This window comes from Athene cunicularia (assembly GCF_003259725.1).
Source record: "Athene cunicularia isolate RWA chromosome 1 unlocalized genomic scaffold, athCun1 chr1_part2, whole genome shotgun sequence".
Taxonomy (NCBI): Eukaryota; Metazoa; Chordata; class Aves; order Strigiformes; family Strigidae; genus Athene; species Athene cunicularia.
Window position 1 is genome coordinate 20,942,316 of NW_020799092.1, and position 22,254 is coordinate 20,964,569.

Consider the following 22,254-nt stretch of genomic DNA (forward strand, 5'->3'; position numbering starts at 1 on the left):
ATCTTCAGTGTGCTTCAGCAATTTCCCAGACCTGTTTGTGTCCACTGTATAATATTCCCAGTTGATATCTGGGAAGTTAAAATCACCCATAAGGACAAGGGAGGTTGATCTAGAGATATTCCTTAATTCCTTATAGAATTATATAATTCTATAGAATTCACTGGTGTCATCGCCATGGCTGTTTGGTCAATAGTAGACTCCCACAACAACATCTGCTTTACTTGCTTTCCCCTTCATCCTTACCCAGAGCATCTCAACCATGTTGTCACCAACTGTAAGCATCACACAATCCAACCCCTTCCTTACATACAGTGCCATGCCCTGCTGCCTCGCCTGCCCTGCCTGTCCCTTCTGCAGAGCTTGTCATGGCACCCCAGCACAGGACCCTACACCATCCACTGGGTCCGACCATCAGATCCCTGATCTGAGGGAAAGTCTTCACTGTGCCAGACTTTGCCACTTGTCTCAGGGCCCTGGGAATCCTGATGGCAGATCCTACCATTGAGGCACCGAGTATCTCAGCCTTTTCCCTGTCCCTTGTCACCAGATCCCCTGTCCCATTCACCAACAGGCCCATTGCTTCCCTAGTTGTTTCAGGTTTGGTTTGTTTGTTTGTTTGTTTTGTTACTGGTATACATCTAGAAGCCCGTCCTGAGATTGACTGGGATATAATTAATTTTCTATTAATTCTATCTGGGACGGGGCACAGCCAGGACAGCTAACCCAAAGCAGCCAGGGGGATATTCCATACTATATGACATCATACCCAGTATATAACTGGGGGAGCTGGCCTGGGCGGGGAGGGATCATGGCTTGGGAATGTGCTGGGCAACAGGTTTTGAGTGGTGAGCAACTGCATTGTGCACCACTTGCTTTATATATTCTTTTATCAGTATTATGTTAGTAATTACTTTTTCTCTCCTTGTGTTGTCCTATTAAACTGTCCTTATCTCAACCCATGAGGTTTTACCTTTTGCTTCCTATTCTTCTCGCCATCCCACCACGGGGGGACAAGGATTGAGCGAGCAGCCGCAGGCCGCTTAGTTGCCGGCTGGACAAACCACAACAAAGCCCCTTTTGTTGCCCTTCAAATCCATCACCACATTCAATTCCAACTTAGTTTTGGCTTTTCTAAGCCTGTGCATGCATGCTCAAGACAGGGTTGCTGCATTCCTCCCAGGTTACCTCTCCAAGCTGCCACCTCTTGTGTGCTTCCTTTTGACATCTGAGTTCAGTCAGGAGCAAATTGTTCATCCATGCAGGCATCTTGCCACTTCTGCTTGACTTTCTGGATGCTGGAATGGACCATTCTTGGGCATAATATATAATAAATAAAAAAACCCCTAACAATAAAAGTATTTCCTTCTAGATGTCCTGCATTAGAAATGTTTTTCTTAAACCATGGGTATCTCAGCACTGTCACACAATTAATTAGAGCTGTTGCATAAACTGGCACTTTTCCCAGTTAGGCAGTATCAGATCAGTAATAAAGAATGAATTAACAGGTGTATTTGTGCAAATTGAGAGTTTACAAAGCAAGGAGAGTTAATATCTACGCTGCTTATTTGCCTTGTCCCTCAAGAGACAGTATCCATTCTTCCTGATTGCAGCTCGGCACTTTCTACCTCTTGTGGCTTGAAATGAAACCAAATGAGCTATCTAACCTACAGTGACCTATTTCTTCCCCCTTAATACTGAAAATATAATCTTTGTGCATGTTCATATCTATCATGCTCTTCCAATCCCTTTCCCTCGGGGCTATGTGAACCCATTTCTGAAATATTAAAATCCACAACATTCCCAGGGGAACATTCGAATCGGTTCTTCATGTTGATTTTTTTCCTATCGCATTTTACAGCCACACTCTTCATATATCTCAAACTGAAAAGGATTAGCATTTAATTTTTATTTTAAAAGAAAAACACCATTTTGGAAAGTTTCACTGCGAGGATGTGGAGCCAGCTGTACAGTAGATGGACTTCTCTCTCGGTCTGTGCCATGATACTGTTCTAATTTCACTCAATATTCCACAGTTCGCTGAACTATAAACTACTCTTAAAAACATACTGCCATTAAAAATCTTGATCTACTTTCCTAAGGGAAAGGTATCCTGGATCAAATCCAACACTGATTATATACTGCCTTACCAATTACCCCACAGTTATGCTGAGGGAGTGAACTGTGTATTTATGTCCACAACCTGGCTATCTGTCATGAAGCATTACAAAGATTCCAGCCCAGAAACAGCTGAAGTGCACTGATAGCTAGAAGCTCTGTTTGTCACATCTCTTCCACTCAGGGCTTTTCAGTTTAAATGAATAGCTATTATAAAGGGAGCTATATTGTCTTCCCTAATTAATTCTCATAGAGTGTTGAATACTGTTCGGTGAAGGATTTTATGCTTCAAAGGAAAACTTTTAGAAACTCACCGCTTTATGAGCACACTTGATAGAAACCTGTTTTTTACAAAGAGACAGAGAAAGTTCATATTGTGAAATTGGAAATCAGTCATATTTACCACCATAGCAGCTAAAGGCCAAGAAAAACAGAGATCTATTGCAATAAGTAGTCTATGCACACAACAGAAGACAGTTCCTGTCCAGAAATCAACTGCTTCATAGCACAGAAAGATTTAGAGCAACAACACAGTTTCCTCTGATTCATTAATATAAAACAGAGCATTTTTGCTCCTTTTGTCATGCTGGAGTGATCAGTTAAGTGCAGTAAAATTGATATCACACATTTGTCATGATAAAGGTGCAAAGACAAGATGTATGCAATATCACTGGTCTGGGTATATTCCGGGAAGCATACTGGCCCCACAAGAAGCCTGTTATGTGTACAGCAGACAGCAATACTTTGATATCCCCATGCTCCTTACAACAGTGCTTAGAAGAGGTGCTGGAGCTACCTCTCTCATATCTGACAGTTCTGTATCATTTATGTACCACTTCTGTAAGTCTGTCCGCATCAGAAAGTGCCAAGAGAGACTACAGGTCCTCTGACTCTTCATCCAATACTCTGTCCCACTGGGAATACATAAGGTTGCTGAACATTCAGGACAATCATCAGCATGGAAATTGAGTTTAAAAATTTTAAAGGACAGATTTAAAGCAATAATATTTTTATGTTCTCTCCCCTTCTTGCTTCCATTCGCCAGCCCCAGTATTCATGCACACACATGCACTATTTCACTTATTGAACCATTTTTCTCCCATTTATCTTTTTTTTCGCAGGTTTTCCATCTCTTGTCCTTGTCTTTTATACCATTGCTTTGGGTCATATTTCTTATACTAAAAAAAAAAAAAAAAACAGGCTGGAGCTGCCATTTCAGTCACTCTCAGATACATCCAGTAAGTAGTTGACAGGGCTTTGTCAGAGATACAACAGTATCTCAACAGTTGTGTTAACACAAAATCTATGATGAAAGTATTTGTGTCACCCAACCCTTTTATAGAAAAAAGTATTTTAAAAGTAATCCCATGGTTTAATACATAGATAATAGCACAGTGTATCCAATATCCAGTCGTTCTTTGAAAGCCTAATTTGCACCAACAGTTTTCAGTTGGGATTCATTTCTTGGATAACCTTCACCAGCTCGAGAGTAGATATTAAATGGAAAAAAATTACAGGTACTAGCTACTTGGTCACCACCAGGTCTGTAACCTAAAACCATCTCTTAGTACAATAAACTACATTAGCATATTACAAAGGACATCTGGGGGGTGCTAGTCAAGCTCAGCTGCAAGCTGCACTCCATATGTGTTGTAAACATAAAAAGCGATGACATGGGAAGTGAGGTGATGGAAAGATGAATAAGGAGGTTGAAGGACAAGCATGTTTTATAACTATTGCTCCAATTCCTATGCCTTAAGGCTATTGCAGCTAATGTGGTCTTTATGTATATTTTAGGTAATCAGGTAATCCTTCCCTTAAGAACTCCTTCTTTAAATTAAAAAAACCCTGCTGTAACTAGAGCGGTAGTCAGGATGTACTCCTGTGTACAGATGTACAGATGAGTACAGCTGTTGCCCTTCAAGTCTTTTCTGCCTGCTTTAGCCCGATGGCCTTCTGAGGTGGCAGATTTTCATTACAGCTGACATTGTTTCATGCACAATGCACCATGAATTGGAGCTACTTCCAAAGACACAGGTCCATCATTCTTGTTAAATTTTTTTCCTAACATCATTCTCCCATCTTCCTTTGTGTCTTGTCAAAAGTAGACAGCTATACTGGAGCCATGTATTATTTATGCAGTAGTGTTATAGACCAGAAAAGAAAGCTGTAACTAAGCCAAACCATCCTTCACACTCCAAATTAGCTTTTAGCAAACGTCCAGATCTTTTGTCTGGTTCACTTTATGACAATGTGAATGCAAGCAAAGTATGGGAACAGAAAGAGGGAGGTGAGCAGGCTAAGGCCTTACGTTGCCTCCTTAAAACCAAGACAGGAGTCAGACACTCACCACCTGTTATTGGTTTACATACTATTGGTTTACATACTACATTGCTTTATTAGTCAAGGGGAAGAAAACCATTCAGTGGAGAACCTCAGTAAAGAGAAGGCTGTTCCTTTTGGTGTCAGTATGATTTCATTCCCTTTAAGTAAAATTTGGCATTTATTGGCTAGCAGACTGAAACAGGAAATTGGTCTAACTGTTCTTGGTTTTAGATAGAAAACATAATTTCCAGTATCTGCCTTCTTAATAGGCACACTCTCACCACACGGACCAAGCAGCTTCCCCAAATACTGGTAGGTTTATCCTGTCTTATTCTTCTCTCATCCCTCTCCAACTGCAAAATACATTTTTCTAAAAAGGAAAATACTGAAACAAAAAAACCCTCAAAGATATTCTAAGGCACTAGGGAGGCAAAATATAAATACAGAAATTAAAGACTTTTCCAATTAATGGAGTCAATAGCTGAGAAGAGCATAGCTTAAGACTGTTGTTTCTAGCAGCTGAGTCACAATCTCTTTTGTAAAAGACTCTAATAGTAGCTGTAAATTCATCTTAAAATATCTGCAAATAGGTGTGCAACAGCTATGACCAGCTGGTTTACCATCTGTAACACGACAGCAGCGTCAGTCATAACAGTTCCAAGCACACAAGGAAGAGAAACTCTTTTTACGGTATTCCATGGAACTGATTAATGTCTGAATGGGCGGAGTTTACTTTTTTAATCCTTTTGTACTGGGTTTGTGTGTGTGCGGGGGCATTTGGTGGCAGGGGAGGGGGATATAGCAGTGGCCCCTGTGAGAAGCTTCAACCATGACATCTTTTTCCATACTGTACACTCACTCATCATTAAACTGCAATTTTTTTCTTGCTTATTCTACTATACACCAAATACTTCTGTACATTCCAATGGGCCCTTTAAAATTAAAGATCCACTCACAAGAAACTGCAAGCTTCCAGTCTTTGTGTTCACCTTGGTTGTCTCTTGTCCTGGCATCATGATGAAAGCTCTGTGCAAATGATCCTACCATGTGCATTCCTTACCATAGGAATGAAATGTGACTTGTCCAAATTCCCAAATTAGGACAAATGTGGGACAAGAACTGCAGGACATGTTGGTAGCATAATCATCTGGAAGGGCATGTGGAATGAGAGTGTCACTCCTTTAAGGGTATCTGGTCAAGGACCTTTTCCAATGCAACAGGGACAATAAGAAAAGGAGGAAGCCATGAACAAGAACATACAGAGACACAAACCTGACTGACTTGATAAGGGAGGCAGCGATGGGAACCAAACCTGGTCAGTCACATCAACTGGGTCAGGTCATCAACAGTCACATCAAACCTGGTCAGTCACATCAACTGGGTCAGGTCATCAACAGTCACATCAAACCTGGTCAGTCACATCAATGATAAGGGCATGTGAGAAGGTGATCTGACTGGGGACCTGTCAGTTGGGAAACTAAGGGGAAAAGGGGGAAACCTGAAACAAGATACACCGAGACACAGACCTGACAAAACAAACATGAAGGAAATGGCAAGGAACAAACCTCAGCACTCACACTAACTGATGAGCGATGAAGAAACCACAGGTGCCACTTCAGGAAGATCAGCTGGGACTCTAATAGCACTGAGGGATCTGGTGTAGTTGAGAACAGTCAGTGTGAGGTTAATGGTTGGACTGGATGATCTTCAAGGTCTTTTCCAACCTAGATGATTCTGTGACTTAGCAACTGCTAATACTGCACAGGGGGGACCCTGGACTGCGAGGGGCGCAGGAATGGACAGAGCTGCACAGACCCACGGGGAGGGGGATGTGCAGGGGAAGGGGGAGCAGGGAGGAACAAAGGGTGGTAGACAGAAAGGGGTGTAAGTGGGGCCAGTCGGCTGTAAACCGGGGCTGGTCAGTACGCTTGTCTGGCTGAGCCTTGTGCCTGATCACTGCAGTCTGGCCTGGCTTCCTGTATCTTCTTATTCAATATCTTCTTAAGCATCTCTCTGCGCACAGGCACCCTCTGTGCCATGTGCTGCAAGGACTCGGTGCAGCTACTGGTGAGACCTGGCTGTGTGTGAGGGGAAGCTGGTGCCAGCTCCCGGGGTCAGACCTGGGGGTGGGCTCCCCTGGCCTGTGGTGCCAGTGACTGGGATGAGTGGGGTCTCTGTGTCAGCTACTGGAGCCAGTGGGGGTCTTGGAACCCCCCCACCCCGTCCCTGAGGTGGGAACGGTGTCTGTTCCCAAAATCAGCTGCTGCGGGGACAGCGTGAGCGAGGCGAGCAAGGAGCTCAGCGCCACTGGAGCGGGCCCACGGGTCACTGCCTGTGTGCCTGGTGCCAGCTGCTGGGGGGAGTCTGTGTTTTCCCCAGCCCTGGTGTGCCGGGGGTGTGCCTACGTATTCACCAGCACCTTTAAGCTGCACTAGCCAGCGACTGTGGGGAGCCTGGGGTCTGGGCCAGTGCCCCACAGTCTATTTACTATACAATGTGTGGTTTTGGAAAAAAAATTAAAATAAAAATCTGACCTGTTCTTCTACTCCGTATGCGACAGAAATCAAGTCAGTGAATTCATCAGTAATGTGAGCGGTTTCTGTCTCTTAACAAAACCAAAAAAAAAAAAAGCAGCTAAGCAAGGATAGACTTATTTTGGCTGCTGAGAGATTATGCTTTTAAACTCTCTCACTAACTCTGCAGGCTTATGTCAGTGGAGAAAAGCAAGAGAAGCACAGAAGCAGCAACCACAGTGCGAAGTATTCCATCTGTCAGTCCCAATTTTTGGTGATTTGTCAAGAGTAGATGGCTGTACTGGAGCAGACCTATGCTGTTCTGGGAGTCTGCTGTTTTGGACAGTGTCTAATAATAATCAGTTACACCACTGATGGACATACAGGTCAAAGGAATTTTAAGACTGACATGTGCTCATCAAATGTATGGTTTGTATAGGCAGCTGAGAAGCACACCAACTACTTATTAGTCTAAAGGCAATTACTGAAGACAATCCCCACCTACCTTAGACTTCCTGCTGTGATCTTCTGTGCTGATAATGGTTTAAAAAGGATCAGAGTTGTCCTCAAACTACCAGCTGAGCTGGCATCCAATGTACTCCTGGAATTTAAGTCACTATCACCAGCCAGTACATTATGTATCCCACATATAACCAGGATGTGAGGGTACGGGGACATCTGTTAAAAACTAAAACTGTGTCCTTTTGTTTCTGCACATTTTAAGTTGAAAACAAAAGTTTGTACAAACTGCCCCTATAAATGAACTGAAGACAGATGCTCTCCCAAACTGCTTTGGATGAATGAGATCTGTTCAGCAATAATGAAGTACACACCCATTCTAAAAAGCAAAGCTGGCACAGGAAGCCAGTATGATATAGAAGATCAGCTCATACTGAAGTGTTGTGCCCATGTGAAAATATTCCGCTACAATAATAATTTAGTAAGAAAGCTTTACCTCAGATCAGTACATGCTCTCTTGCACTGATGTAAAAAGAAAATGGAGCATAAAGTTTCGCTACTTGAAATAGTGACAGAAAATAGCAGTTTACCTGCCCCAGAAATCAGAATAAATCCCTTCCCTTTAATGGTCCGTAGTCCAAGAAAGTATTTTCCTCCCTTCTTCCTTCACTGTTTCTTTTAAGTCCAGATATTTCTTGTATTGGCCACCTGTAGAGTTACAATAATAATGTCTCCTTGTCAGCAAAAGAATGGCTACTTTAGAGATACCTTCAGCATCAAGACTGATCAGCACAAAAATGGAAACCAGAAAGCAGAGCAGTATGTTAAAAGAGCAGCTGAAACTACAACTGCACGGTGATTTGTTACGATTAAGATTCTGCCATTCAAGTGATTTAAGTAGGAAACAAGACACCACCACACATACAATTGGAATTCACAAAGATCAGTATAGATTATGGTTATTTTGTGTCCATGAGACACACACAAAAAAGAAACTTCTTCCTTCTTAACTAAAAACATCAGTTCAGACGTCAGAAGAAATAAAAGACCAAATCAAAGGAACAACAGCACATATGTTAGTTTCATAAAATGTATGTTCTGTAGAATACCATATAAGAATAAAAAGTAGTCAGTAATACACAAATTCCCTGGATCATTTGCTATTAAATATTTTATACAACATGAGGAACAATGTGCCTTTCACACCGACAGCATAGCAGTGAATCAAACACAAATCATGCCTACGACAGTAGAACCTAGAGTTTCCAACTGGAATCAGAGATCACACTTTCTGTTTCACTAAAATAAAGGGAAACACATCTTAGTCCTAAACAGTTCAGGAACAGAACAAAAGGAAAAGCTGCCATGGAATTACAAATACAGACACCCAAATTGTGCAAGATCCACAGACAGGCAAACAGCACTAAGAAGAAGGAAGAGATCTTTGCATCTTCAGTTATGATGCCAGATATGTAGTCATATTCTGCTTTTAGTTCCGTAAGTTTAATGTGATTCTGAGCAGACTTGGTGATGCCAGCTGCAGTGCCTTTTAAATAGAACAGATTTTAAACACAGCCTTGGATCAAAAAGTCCATTAATCGTTCCATGACAGACTAACACGGATCATTTGTATCTGCCACAATTATATAATATTTCTATGGGGATTTGTTACTGGTCATAGTCAAAGAAGCAGCCTGGGATGCTTCCACTTAGACTTGCATTACTGTCCCTTAGTGCTCCTTAGTTTCTTTAACAAACACTAGGGATACAATTTTAGAGGAAATTGTTTAACATTTCAGCACATTTTACTGAATCAGCCACTTCCTAAGGCTCATCATGTATTTAGGTAGTCGTTTGTTCTTTACCCAAATATTGTCTCTTTTGCTCTTTCTACATGTGAAAAAAACCTTTACAACAATGCCTGTTATGCAAACCTGTTCTACACAAGTGTTATCGAAAGCCTTCTATTAAAGTGTTTAAAAATTAAAGGATGGCATCTTTTGAAGTTTTCATTGTTAGTTTAACTGTATTATTTCCAGTCAAGTTAATCTAAATATTGCCTTCAGTAATAAAAAGTGCACAAACACCAAGTGCTTCTTAAACTCTGACCAGGCAAGAAGCACAGCAGTATCAATGTAAGTACACGCACATACATACTATAACAAGGTAAAAATTCTATAGAATAAGAACTTGGAAAGGTGTATGGCACTGCTGGTATCTCAACATTGAGTTCAACTGCTACATACCAAACAATTAACAACCACAAAAGCTTATGTGCCTCATCTCCATCAAAACCAAAGTCCAAATCCTAGTGTAAGGGTTTTGTAATCTTGCAAATATAAGATTAAATCTTTGCAAGTATATAACTGAAGCTTACAGTAAAATGTACCTAAAGTTAAAAATAACAGCTCTGGTGAACTTTATAGCTCCTTCATCAGTTTTCTCCAGAATGGATTCTAAACCTACAGAAAAAACCTAACTAAGAGACCTCCAAACACAAAGCAACGTGTACTACAGAACACAGACATACACACATATGTAGCCAAGTCCCCTGGGTTTGTTTTTCGTCGTTGTTTTTGTTATTTTTGTGTTCTACAGACAATCTTTATAAAAAAATTAATTTCATCTTATGCATACTATATTACAGGCATATTTCTACCACGTGAATAAATACTTGTAATATATTAAAAAAATCAGAACATAAATCTTGCCTTTGAAAACTTATCAATGCCCAATATATTTAAGGCTCACTAAGCAATCTTAAATTCGTCATAATCCCTACATTGGAAAAATGCATTAGTAAAGTTTACATTTCTTTAAAACAGTTCAACAATCTCTCTTAAATAGCTTCCCTCCTCCATAAACATATGCAGCTTTTCTTTCACCTCTCTCCTTTTACGCTTCATGTTTTTGTCTTGTTGTCTTTAGAAAAGAAACAGAAGTATCAAAAAAGACACAAACAACATTCAGTTCAGCTCCTTTCAAGTTTAACAAAATTCAATTAAGTACTCAGGGTAGATCTGATTGGCATCAAAGATAACAAAGATCTTTGGGTTCCAGGTATTATCCACACAGCTGTCATACAAGTTCACAAAACTTCCATCTTTTGAAGGAGGCCTCATGTATTTTGAATCACCATTGATATAGTCACCAGTTAATACACGAGCAAGAAACATAACTTTATCTGGTCTATGCAGATGAGGCTGCAGATTCACACCATGTATTTGGAAAGTATCTCCATGCTTCATGTCCTCTTTGCAGAAACGACTGGAATATGATGCATCTCTTGCAAAATAGGTCCCTTTCAAATAAAAAAAAATATCTGATTACATTCTTATCATGACAGCTTAACTACTAGAGCATGTTAGCTATTAGGATGATGAAAGATATCTGTTCTTTTACGTTCGTTAGCAATCTTTTTTTTTTTTTTCTTCCTCTAACTTGTTAAGATTATAGCAACACGACCAAATATTTCTAGTGGGAACACTTTAGTAGGAAAATTGTCTTGTGATCTGCTTGCTTGGACATCCTTCCCCACTCTCCCTGGTCCTCCCAGACAGTTGAGACAATTACATTCCTCACTGCATCCTAACCTTCTTAATTACACTTGCTGTAAAAGCAAAGCTATATTAAACAGCTCTTAGATAAACACAGGGAGAACATCACAAAGAACACACTGTGGGGAACACTTAATTTTGAACTGTTAAGATTACCAAACTGTTGTATGTGACAAAAATACTTACCTTTTCCATATACAGCAGCATGCATCCCATTTATTCTCCAGTCAAAGTTATGAATGCATATTGCTTCTACAAATTCATTACTGGTGCCATGAAATAACATCTGCTCGTTAATAATTGGGATACCTCTTTTCTTCTTTAGCTGTGCTTTTTTCCTACAGAGAACACACAACACAAGCATTACAAACATCTGTACAATCAAATTAAGTTAGTACTCTGACAATACTGCAGAGGGAACAGACCTAAAACACTCCATACATTCCACTTTCACAAGTGTCTAGATGATTCTAGTAGAGAATTCTACAGAGATCAGGATGCTTAAGGTACACGGTTAGAAATCACACATTTCTGGATGCTGTGGACCATTTTCAGAAGTAATCCAAGATTAGGTAAAAAGGACTTTTATACCAATTTTATCAACAGTATTCATTTGGCATTAGTTTCACTGTGGTCATTTTCTGCAAATACATTTTTTAAAAGAAAGGCATTTTTCCTCCTCCACCTACTTAAATAGCATGGTGAGATGGACAATGAAGTTAGTGGATTATAATTACCCAGGTAATGTGGCAAAAATATTCAAAATAAAATTATCTGTATTTTTAGATAAAATTACTTCAAAATGATTTCATAATTGTTTTCTAAATTTATGGTTCACATACTTTCTAAAACAGAGAAGTCATGCATTGAGAGGGTTACATCAGTCCAGAATTTTGAAAAGAATTATACTACAGGTGAACCTATATTACAGTCTCATGGGCAGAAGGCCATGGAATACCTTCAATTAAAGAACAGACACACTTTCCATCAATCTTTTTTAAGCATTTTCTGTCAGCTGGGTGTTCCTAAGATCCATGAAGAAGTAAACTCTGGAGCTGTGTCTAAATCACAGAGCTGTTCATAGTGATGATCCCTTGAATGTCCAAAGATGAGTAGGAATGCATCATAGCTTTGTTCTTGTCTACATACCTGAATTTTCTTCCTATAAAAGCCACAGTGCAAGGGGCTTTGTGCTACATACTTAGGTTTCTCGTGCATATACTTAGATTTACCAGATTAAGCAATCTGTTTATAACTGGAGTGCACAATTGAACTGGAGAAGTGTTCTCAGGGCCTACAGTTTAGATGCAGTCTGAGGAAGTCCTATCAACCAGGTCCAAGGAAAGAGACAGGCACCAAAGATTCTTCATCGTATTAATGGCATTACATTGCAATTATGCATTATTTGTAAATAACTACATTTCATAGAACTGAAAATCTTGCAGTACTTAGCTGGAAAGATGTGTTTATTCTGTTTTATGGTTGAGCTTGTTTTTTTCTCTTCCATTTAGCGCAAACTAAAATAACTATGTCTTGGAAACTTAATTTTTGTGTGTCTTTTTTTCCCCTAAATCTGCTTTCCAAATCAGAAGAATGTCAGTAGAATCTCAAGGGCATCTGGAAGGTTTCACTAATCTGTGACATATAGTGTCAGAGGCAGAGAGGTTCCAGCACTCAAGTTCCACCCTGTTAGCAATTCAACAAAACCCAGGAGCCAAGACTCCCTGCATCTTGAGAAAACTACCTGTGTGAGGCAACACCTCTGAGCTAAGGACTAGTAATCCTGAACATTTGAAATTTTTCAGTCAGCAGCCCTCTACTGTTGGCTGCTGATCTCTGTATATAAGGTAGCCTAGAGTAACTTCTATTGAAATAGGGGAACAGAACAAATTTATAGAAAAGGTGTATAATCAATTGTCCAAAAATGTTCTGTAACATCTTCATTATCTCCGACTAGTTGATTTCATAAAACCAATTTAAAATAGTCATTCATATGGGAACAGGCATGTTTGGGCCACTACAATGATGCAAATAATAACGCATCATGTAGCAATGCTCAAATTTAATCACGGACCTTATCAATGAAACAAAGCACTTGCTCAAAACCACAACAGTTTAAGTAGCAATTGTTCCTCATAAGTAGGGGAATATACTGAGCACACTGAGAATCTGGGTCTGCAGAATGCAGAAAAGCCACAGCAGGACTTTTTGTAGATTTGGAATAGAAATCAAGGAATCCAACTTTTATTAAAAAAAACTTTGTCTTGGCACTTTCTACCAGCAGTGACAAGCTAATCCAGTAAAACAAAAACAAGTTGATCCACCTCTCGGAAGGTTCTCATACAGCCAGTTCACTGAATAAAGGAGAAACCTAAACCAAAACTAAATACCCAGAGACATGTTCTTCGTACATATGCAAGCACACAAGCTTTTCTAAAGATGGTCAGCAATAACACTGACCAAACACCATTTTCCACTTGCTCTACTCCTCTACAGCTCCAAACTGAGAGGTATAAACCAAAATATACTAGACTAAAATTAATCTTCTGTTACTTTCACTTCTGTTACTTCACTTCTGTTACTTTTACTTTCCCATATGGAACACCAAAAGAACTTTTAGTGAATGTGTAATGCTAGAATAGCTACTTCTTTGTAGTATACCACTGGGCAATAATTTCTTCACCAGTGTGTGTAAATCCACTAATCCAAGGCTGTAATTTACCCTAAGCTAAGTCTCAACTGCATACACTTATTCTCGAAATTTTCACTGTTAGTTGTATTTTTTTTTTTGACACAGGAGAAAACTTAAAACTGAAATGACTTTTCTCCACATATTTTTATATCGTACAGGTACTAAAAAGTACCTTGTTTTGTAGTTATATACGGATGACCATAATACTCCTGATGTATGAAATTCTATTTCCCATTCTCAGTTTTGCCTTTTGAAAATATTCTAGCATAGTATCCATAGATTCAGAGTTCTTAAACCACGAATTCTACTCACTGACCAGTCAGCAAAAGTAGCACACTCTCCAAATGACATCAGTTCCTAAGCTAAGCAAAAAAGGTCATCTTCTGCCCCCAGCTGTCATCTCCACTGGAGATTCAAAGGATATTTAATTTGAAGTCTGCTTAGTATTCCTATTCTCAAAAATTAAGATTGGTATTAAGATGGTATAAATATACCTCTCCAGAAACTTATTTGTAGAAAGGTAGATCTTGAAACACAAGGCCAAGCACATAAGCCTTAATACCTAAACAAGTAAATACAACCAAACAAGTAAATATAACCAAATAGATTTGCAATCAAGAAAATTCTCTTAACCAAGAGGTTAACTCTTTCAACCAAGAGCTTAATTTCCTTATGCATATTCATGACACAGCTTTAAATTAACAATTTTACATCTTTCAAAAAATCATACAACAACGCAATTTTTAAATATACATCTGCTAAGTGATTTCCTCATTATTTAACTTAGTTCAGTTGGTTTGAATAGTGTAATAAATCTTTAAAACTGATTCTCATAGGTACACCTTCTTAGAGGCTATACAAATAATTTTTGCCAAATACAACTGCTTGAGACTGATACTATGAAATAAGTGGAAACAGAACTTCACACTTCCTCCTTCTTCTGGGACAGCACAATATTAAGAGGGAAAAGCAGAGAACTTAGTAAAAGCTTTTGTAGCACACCAAACGTAAAGAAATTACATAAATATGTGCTAATTGGACACTTAATTCTATCCTAGATTTTATAAAGTTGAGAACTATATATTTATAAAAGAGAATTAAAAAAGCCACAGATACTCATCTGCTTTGTTCACTAAAAATTAAAATAGTACAAGCCTGTCAAGGAATTATTTTACAGAAAGCTTATTTTTGCTCTCCTTACTTCACTGTAACTATCATGGGCATCTACCACACGGACATCCTAAACATCTTTAATGCATCAGTTTTATCTGTGCTACATCTACATGTAATGCATTTCTACAAGTATTACATTTCTGCACCTGCAGAAGCTACAGTCTTGAATATGGGATTATGAATACAGAGGAATGACAAATAAGAAAATTTGAGAGAGATAAAGAGTAACATTTATTTTCATTAATAATGAAAGCAATTAAACATATTTTTGCTACATGCCTTCAAGATTTGCTTCGTTAACAATCCTAAAACTGTTGTTTTTTAGAAATAATCTCACCTGCAAAAAAACTCCCACAAGTCTAGATTTTGTATTCTCTTAATTCTTTTAATTCGGTGGCTATCCATTGTTTTTCCAAAGAGACTAGAAACTTCATTATATTCATTTGTTTTCTTTTGCAATGGAATAAGCTGGAAAAAAAGAGGTTAGTACAATTTCAATTCGATGCATTATTTTATTATAATGTGATTTTGACCAACTTTCATACCAACTCTTACCTGGTATGGTTCCTCGGTATTTACATTCTCCCAGTGTGATGGCATAGGGATAGCCTCATTTTCACAGATGAAACTTCAAACAAAAAAAGGTAAAAACATGTATCAAAGACATGAAGCATTTTCTTCCTGTCCTGCTCCCAACAATACAGTACGTAAAACCACCCCAAACTTATACAAAACTACTTTGGGTTGTAATTCAAAGGCTGTTGTCAGCAGGTAAATTTAAGAGGTGTTATTTTGCATTCAAATTCTGTCTTAAGTTATTATAAATAAACCACAGTAATGAACAGTTTTAATAAAACACCTACCTAACAAAAGGTAGGAATATAAATCAGAAGAGATGGTCAGAAAGGTCCACATCATCAGGAGAGCAACACTAATTTAGAAATGTGAGAGTGTAGATAAGCCTGGACATTCCAAACTATGAGGAACTACAACTAGCCTAAGTCTCTGGAAACTGAGCCCTCATCTGAAGTGTTTAAAAGAATCATGTTAGAAATACACATTTGTAATTGAATTTGTTTTTCAAAAAAACCCAAACTAAACTCTGACAAAAAAGAGTGTTTTAAACTCTTTACAGACCACATACATAGCAGCTTTTAAGTCTTAAAACCAGGACTAAATTAAGCAATCTCCCGAAAGTAAGAAATGGTGTCATAACATGGAAAGAGGGTACTGAATGCAATTACTCAAGAAACAAAAAAACACAAGTGAATTGCTACATTATTGCATACACTCTTCAGCAAACATCCATTAAATAAGCAGTTGACACTTCAAAAAAACAACCCTTCTTTAATATCAGTGTAAAAAGATTGCTACTACATTTCTTATTACAAATGCCAAATTTCTTTTTGAAAGTATAACCAGACTACAATTCAGAACTAAAATTATTTCTAAGAAACTATTTGGAGAAAAAGCCCCATGTATTCCAAACAGTACATCTCACCTGTGGTAGTATCACTGCATAGATCAGTTTATTGTTTAGTGAGTATCAGATTTACATCAACACAGCTTTACATCTGATCAGATGGTAAGAAACTTATAATCTAAAGCAATTAGACTCATAAAACAATATGCAATTGTTTTGATGCAATTTCTTGTAATTTCAAATCATTTTAGAGTAAATAATTAAAACATACAGGCAAGAAAATAGAACTCAATCTTTTTTGCTGTTACAATAATACTTCCTAATGATTTATGAAGGCATTATTACAATGGAAAAAACGACTCTTTTTGCTGCTGCTTCTCCAGCAATTCTGATTCAACAAGTATTTACAGCAAGGGACTCCAACAGCTAAAGTCAGGCAGAGCTTTAAGGATAGCAGTATTCAGTATGCCTTGCCTCTTCCACTACAAGTTCTTTACTTTCTCAGAAAAAAAGACAAAAAGGCAAACTAAAAATTCTTTTGTCATTCTTCTCTGAAATGTCTTCCTTCACTTGACTAGCTCTCCTGCCTCAATTCCCCTCTCAAATTGTTTGATGCAAAATGGAAATAAATATAAAAATTTTCTTTCATTTTACTTAGAAGCAGCAGGAATAAAATAAAAACAAGGAGTCTTCCATTTATTTCCTTACCTGAAAGCACTGATAGAAAAGGGAGCTCGCTTTATTGGACGTTGCTTAAGGGTCGTTAGGTTGGTTTGTTTCATCACTGAGCATAAAACAAGAGTTAGGGTGAAAATTTCTGGAATTCATCTATAGCATATGAAATATTTAAGTGTCATTAAAATAACATTACTACTCCCACAGCTGCTTGACAGGAATCCCTATTTCCACAATTAACAAATCCGCATTTTTGATAAACATTTCTAAATACTGGCCTCAGAATCACTGTTATTTATAGGAGTTGGCCTAATGTGCAAATATTACACAAACAAAACATTTATTGTTAAAATACCCATCTAACATTCACCTCCACTAAATCACTGGCAAAACTTCCACTGACTTTAATACAACTAGGATGACAAAGCACATTACTACTATCCTTAATGCAAGACATCACAACCTACAAACAGCAACATAAAAATTGTTGCTTAGAGTTTGCATTTAATGCTTTTATTCTGGATACGAAACAAAGGTTATTTTGAACAAACATTTCATCACAAGTAAATACAAAACTTCTTATATTGTTACATACTACTTTACTCCCAGTACATCACTGTTTTACCCTGTCTCCACTTTCCGTATTTGAAATACTATTATTTTCTTTGATTTCGAAGAGGCTTCTATATTTAAGCATATACCTGTTTCATAATTTAATCAGAAAATAAACAATCTATGGATGGAAAATTTAAAAAAAAATAAAGGAAGTCATTACAATACACCTTTCAATAAAGGACAGGTTAATTTATAATTAGGTACATACATTAGAATCCTGTAACTGTAATTTACAAGCATGGCATAAGTGAGACCTTTACAATCTACTAAAAAATCCTTTTGCCTATCTTCTTGTTATTCTGACAAAAGAACTGACTTCAACTACCTGATGAATTATAAAAATCACTTTGATAGCAGTATTTTGCAGAAAGCTTCCTTCCTATCAATGTTTCTTATACAGATTCTGAGCAGAAGCTTTTCAACCTTACAAACAGTTGCAAGTTAAAGAAAAAAGGTTTAAACTTCCCAGTCCAATGTATGCTACATATCATCTACAGCTGAGGTAAGCAGCACTAACATGATGGAGAGCTACTAAACAAGACATGCTACTTTATTAATAAACCACACCAGAAAATGTAACAGGGCAGCAGCTGCTTCTAAAAACTCCTATGTACATTCTAGTACAGAAGACATTTCCAATCACAAGTTTTTTCACTAGATACATGGTAAATAATTTGCTGAATGGACAAATGAACTGGTCCATCTGGCATCTGTTATTTAAATTTACTCTGTGAAATGATACATACCTGAAAAGTCTAGTGTGTAGTTAAATTTCGCAGTAGTAAAAGAAACAGAACCATGTGGGTTTGTTTGGAAGCTCCTTTCAATATCTTCACTGCTAACAGAGCAATGACTGTTTGAATCGCTCTTCAAAATAAATGAAAAAGAACATTTAGACAAATTCAGCAATAGGTAGTTTGATGTATGGTGTACATCACAGTTAATATAGCTTCATAGGTATTTACCTGAAACATATGCCATTTACCACACTCAGCCAAATAAAACCAGCCCCACTGGGTATCAGAGGTATCCATTGCTTCAACTGAACTTTCCATCTTTGGAAGAAAATCTTCTGATGTCCTTTGAAGCATTTCCTGAAATATTCACACACATACACAAAAGAAGTTTTGATACTATTTGCAAAAATGCATTATTTGAGAAATTTGCAAAAAAGCAAAATAAATTAAATTTGCAATAATTAAAAAAAAAACCCTCCTTGGCAGGTGGAGGGAAGATGTGTTTTCTCTTTTTTAGAGAAAAATTCTCAATTTGCTACTTAATCAGTATTATCCTTTAAGTTAGTTAAACATTTTCAAAACTCTCTAAATGTCTGTAAGTGTGCCAGTAAAGGCAAGCGCTATAGGCTTTATCAGATCAAAGAGAAGTGTTAAATTTCATACTGATGGTTATATGAACAAGGCCATTCATATATACAACAGGCTCCAAGTTACGTACCACTCAGGAATGAGCTGTTGGGTTTACGTCTGATAGCCTCTGATGAAAACATCTACTAGGTACTCACCAACAGTTAACAAATTAGACTGGATATCAGAAATTAGAAAAAAATTTAAAACTAAGACAAAGAATATAATTATTTAACTGTGCATGTCCACAGTGCATTATTCCTCAACACTGCATGAAGGTTTCTTTCCCCCCTAATGCACCTACTTAGAAATGATACAGTAACATGACGGGTACTCTGTACTTGTAATTACAGAGAAAGTTCACACCAAAAGCCAGAGCAGCTTCCACACAAGCAATGACTATCATAGTTAGGGTTCTGCCTGACAGAAGAAAAAGGACTGAGGAAATGATACAGCAGAGGTCTACAAAACCATGACAAAACTGAATAGGGAATAATGAATCAAATTTTCTTCCAACATAAGGAGACACATATCAAAGGCTGCACGTGTCAAGTTCAAAAGAAGTAAAAGAGAAACTTCTTCATAAAACAGATGTAAATCTGTGGAATTCCTTTTCAAGGCATGTTGTGGATGCTACAAGTTTACGGAGGTTCAAAAAGCAGGCAGACAAGATCAAGCCTACCAAGAGCTATGCTGAAATACCTTTAGAACAGTCCCTGCCAGATTGCAGCTCCTCCTTCATTCATCAATAAAATCCTGAAAATTCTGAAAGTACTTGACTCTACAGGCATGTATCTCCTAACATGTCCACCCTGTTTGCCACTCCCCTCCCAGCAAAAACGTTAAGTAGTATAGGGGAATCTGTCAGAGAAAGCAGCTCACCCTACTCCCAGAAAAGGTCAGCAATTCATCCCCTCTGCTTAACCAAGACTGGCACTCTTTCAACAATTTCCTCAGCTCAACTTTTGCTTCCAATAAATGGAACAACACCCTCCAGCACAAGTAAGCCCAGACATGTTTCACTTGTTTCCTGGACACTTCAACCCAGAAAAAAGTAGACCTGAAGAAGCAAATACTGGAGATGACAAGTAGGCACCAGCTGGCCAGTGCTACTGAGAGCAGAAGGCAATTCTAGCACTATCCCTCCCCCTTGTTTTTCCCAAGCTACCCTCTGTGGTTGTTTGAAAAACAATCCCTGAAACCTCTTTGTAATAGCTAGAGACTGTATCATCAAAAGCTCCAATGGGCTACAAAAATCTAGATGCTTATATAACAGGGGAAACAGAAGTAGACCTTTACAACACATCTTTAAAGTGTAGAATCTGAGGGCAAAACTACTTTAGTACAGATGGAAGGCTACAAACATGGATAACTGCCTCAAGTTCAAGCAGAACTACACTAAAGATACATCAGCTGCATAGAAAAATATTTGTATAAGAAAAACTATTCTCTATTTCAGAGGGCATCTGCCAAGATCTCTTCTATTCCTCACAGCAATACAAAGTCACAGAGCCTACATTCTCTTCGTGTTTAAAGCACAACTGGCCAACATCTTTTGATGATAATCCTTCACCTTCAACTTGACTCTTCCTCTCAGATGACTATTTGGTTGTGTTCTCTTCTACAGAGAGAAGGCAGAGGTAGTCTACGTTTTAAAGCTAAGAGGAAAGCAATTCAGGCTTTTTTGGTAACATTTAGTCTCATGTTCCCACTAAAACAGCCAGACCTCAGCTCCATCCCAGCATTAGTTAATCTGATCAATCAAATCAGTAATGCCTTTTGAACACATTACAGCTAAGGTGTGATCACCTGTGCCCCATCAACACACTTACACTCCTCTGGGGGCAACACTGCCTTCAGAATAAATCATTAACTAAGGAGACAGTTATTCCCATAGCTTTAAAAAATGTTACATTCAATCCACATGTACCACCCTCATCACGAACTCCAGGGGAAGCAGGTAGATTCCAGGATACTTTGAAGTATGGAAGAATGACCAAGAGGCATGAACACGTAAAGCCACAAAACCGATAGCTTGTTATCAAAGGTGATATGAATCCAAAATGCTTGAAGGACATTGCTCAACTTATTGCTGAATTTAAAATCAAACCCACACCATTTATAAGGAGCAGGCAGCTTTTTGTTCAAAAGAAGCTCTGAATGGATGTACAGCGAGCCAAAAAAATCTCAGTGGTTTTTTTTGGATGACAGGATGTTAACTATCATAAGATACAGCAATGAGGATTTTATTAGCAGTGCTGTCTATAACACAAGGCCTCTCAGCTCCCATTATTAGCACCGTTTCTACCAGTTCAGGAGATATGAGAACAGCTCAAATTAAACACACTCTGACAGCAAAAGGATCCTCCTGAACAGAGTGAATGCTCATTGCGTGTTGTGCTGTGACTGAACGGCTTTAGTACTACTGGTAATGCATTGCCTCATTTTTCCCAGAAGTATTTCTAAGTTTGAATAATAAACACGCTTTACTGCATGTAGAATCCCAGAATGGTTTGGGCTGGAAGGGAACTTAAAGATCATCTAGTCCCACCCCCCTGCCATGGACATGCCCGGACACCTTCCACTAGCCCAGGTCACTCAAAGCCCGGTCGAACTTGGCCTTGAACCCTTCGAGGGAGGGGGGCAGCCACAGCTGCTCTGGGCAACCTGTGCCAGGGCCTCACCACCCTCAAGGTAAAAAATACAGAAGCATCCTGATGGGTGAATCTGTCTGCCTTCTTGTGTGGTCCACTTCCATTTGGCAGATTGTGCTTTATTGCCAAAGACTCTTTTGCCTACAAACATCAACTTTGTACAGTTCCCTGGTGGGAACACCAGCAGTGCTAAAGGACTCTGTGGCTCTTCCTTAAGAGAACAAAGTACCTGAGCAGGAGACTTGGCCGAGGTAAGAGTGCTGAGCTCGGGAGGGGCAGTGTGAAGGAAGAGCATTAGCACTAGTACAGGACACAGCGTGAAATGACAATGCCCTCCGCAGCTGTGCCACCACTTACCCCCTTTGTGCTGCAGCGGAGCACCGTCGCAGTCAGCCCCCTGACCGCCCACCTCCAGGGCTGACCCCACCGGAGCTCAGGGACATGGCGGAGCGGCCTATCTACGACCCAGACCTCCAACCGGGCCCTCGGCTTCCCCGCAGATGGTGGCCTACGCCCCCCACCCCCCTCCCCAACCTGGCAGCGCGCCGGCCGGCGGGGGCGGTGGGGAAGGGAAGCGGCCTGCGGGGCGCGCGTAGCACGGCGACGGGCGGAGGAGGAAAAAGAGGAAAGGAGCGGCCGTTTCCCCCGTCACCCTCCCGCCCGCACTCACCGCATCGGCCGCCCACCCC

At 39.0% G+C, this 22,254-nt stretch overlaps 1 protein-coding gene and 1 long non-coding RNA gene across 2 annotated transcripts; both read right to left on the bottom strand.

Annotated features, from left to right (window-relative positions):
* Nucleotides 1–9,209: 9,209 nt before the first annotated feature.
* LOC113491416 lies at nt 9,210–20,496 on the bottom strand. Its single transcript, XR_003400398.1, has 3 exons — nt 20,485–20,496; nt 19,003–19,004; nt 9,210–9,319 (listed from the first exon to the last, which is right to left on the bottom strand). It is a non-coding gene; the product is annotated as an uncharacterized LOC113491416 (long non-coding RNA).
* On the bottom strand, nt 9,311–22,254 carry PARP11 (poly(ADP-ribose) polymerase family member 11). The gene is made up of 8 exons (XM_026868323.1): nt 22,236–22,254; nt 18,513–18,641; nt 18,294–18,414; nt 16,966–17,041; nt 15,390–15,462; nt 15,172–15,302; nt 11,156–11,307; nt 9,311–10,713 (listed from the first exon to the last, which is right to left on the bottom strand). The coding sequence occupies exons 2-8, from the start codon at nt 18,636–18,638 to the stop codon at nt 10,400–10,402; spliced, it is 993 nt and encodes a 330-aa protein (XP_026724124.1). The 5' UTR covers nt 18,639–18,641; nt 22,236–22,254; the 3' UTR covers nt 9,311–10,399.

Excerpts from the sequence above, each read along its gene's own strand:
- PARP11 (XM_026868323.1), bottom strand. The coding sequence starts at position 18,638 with ATGCTTCAAAGGACATCAGAAGATTTTCTTCCAAAGATGGAAAGTTCA. Across the intron at positions 17,042-18,293 it reads CTACACACTAGACTTTTCAG|TGATGAAACAAACCAACCTA; the intron begins GTATGTATCATT and ends TTTTATGCTCAG. Across the intron at positions 11,308-15,171 it reads TTGTGGGAGTTTTTTTGCAG|GAAAAAAGCACAGCTAAAGA; the intron begins GTGAGATTATTT and ends TGTTCTCTGTAG.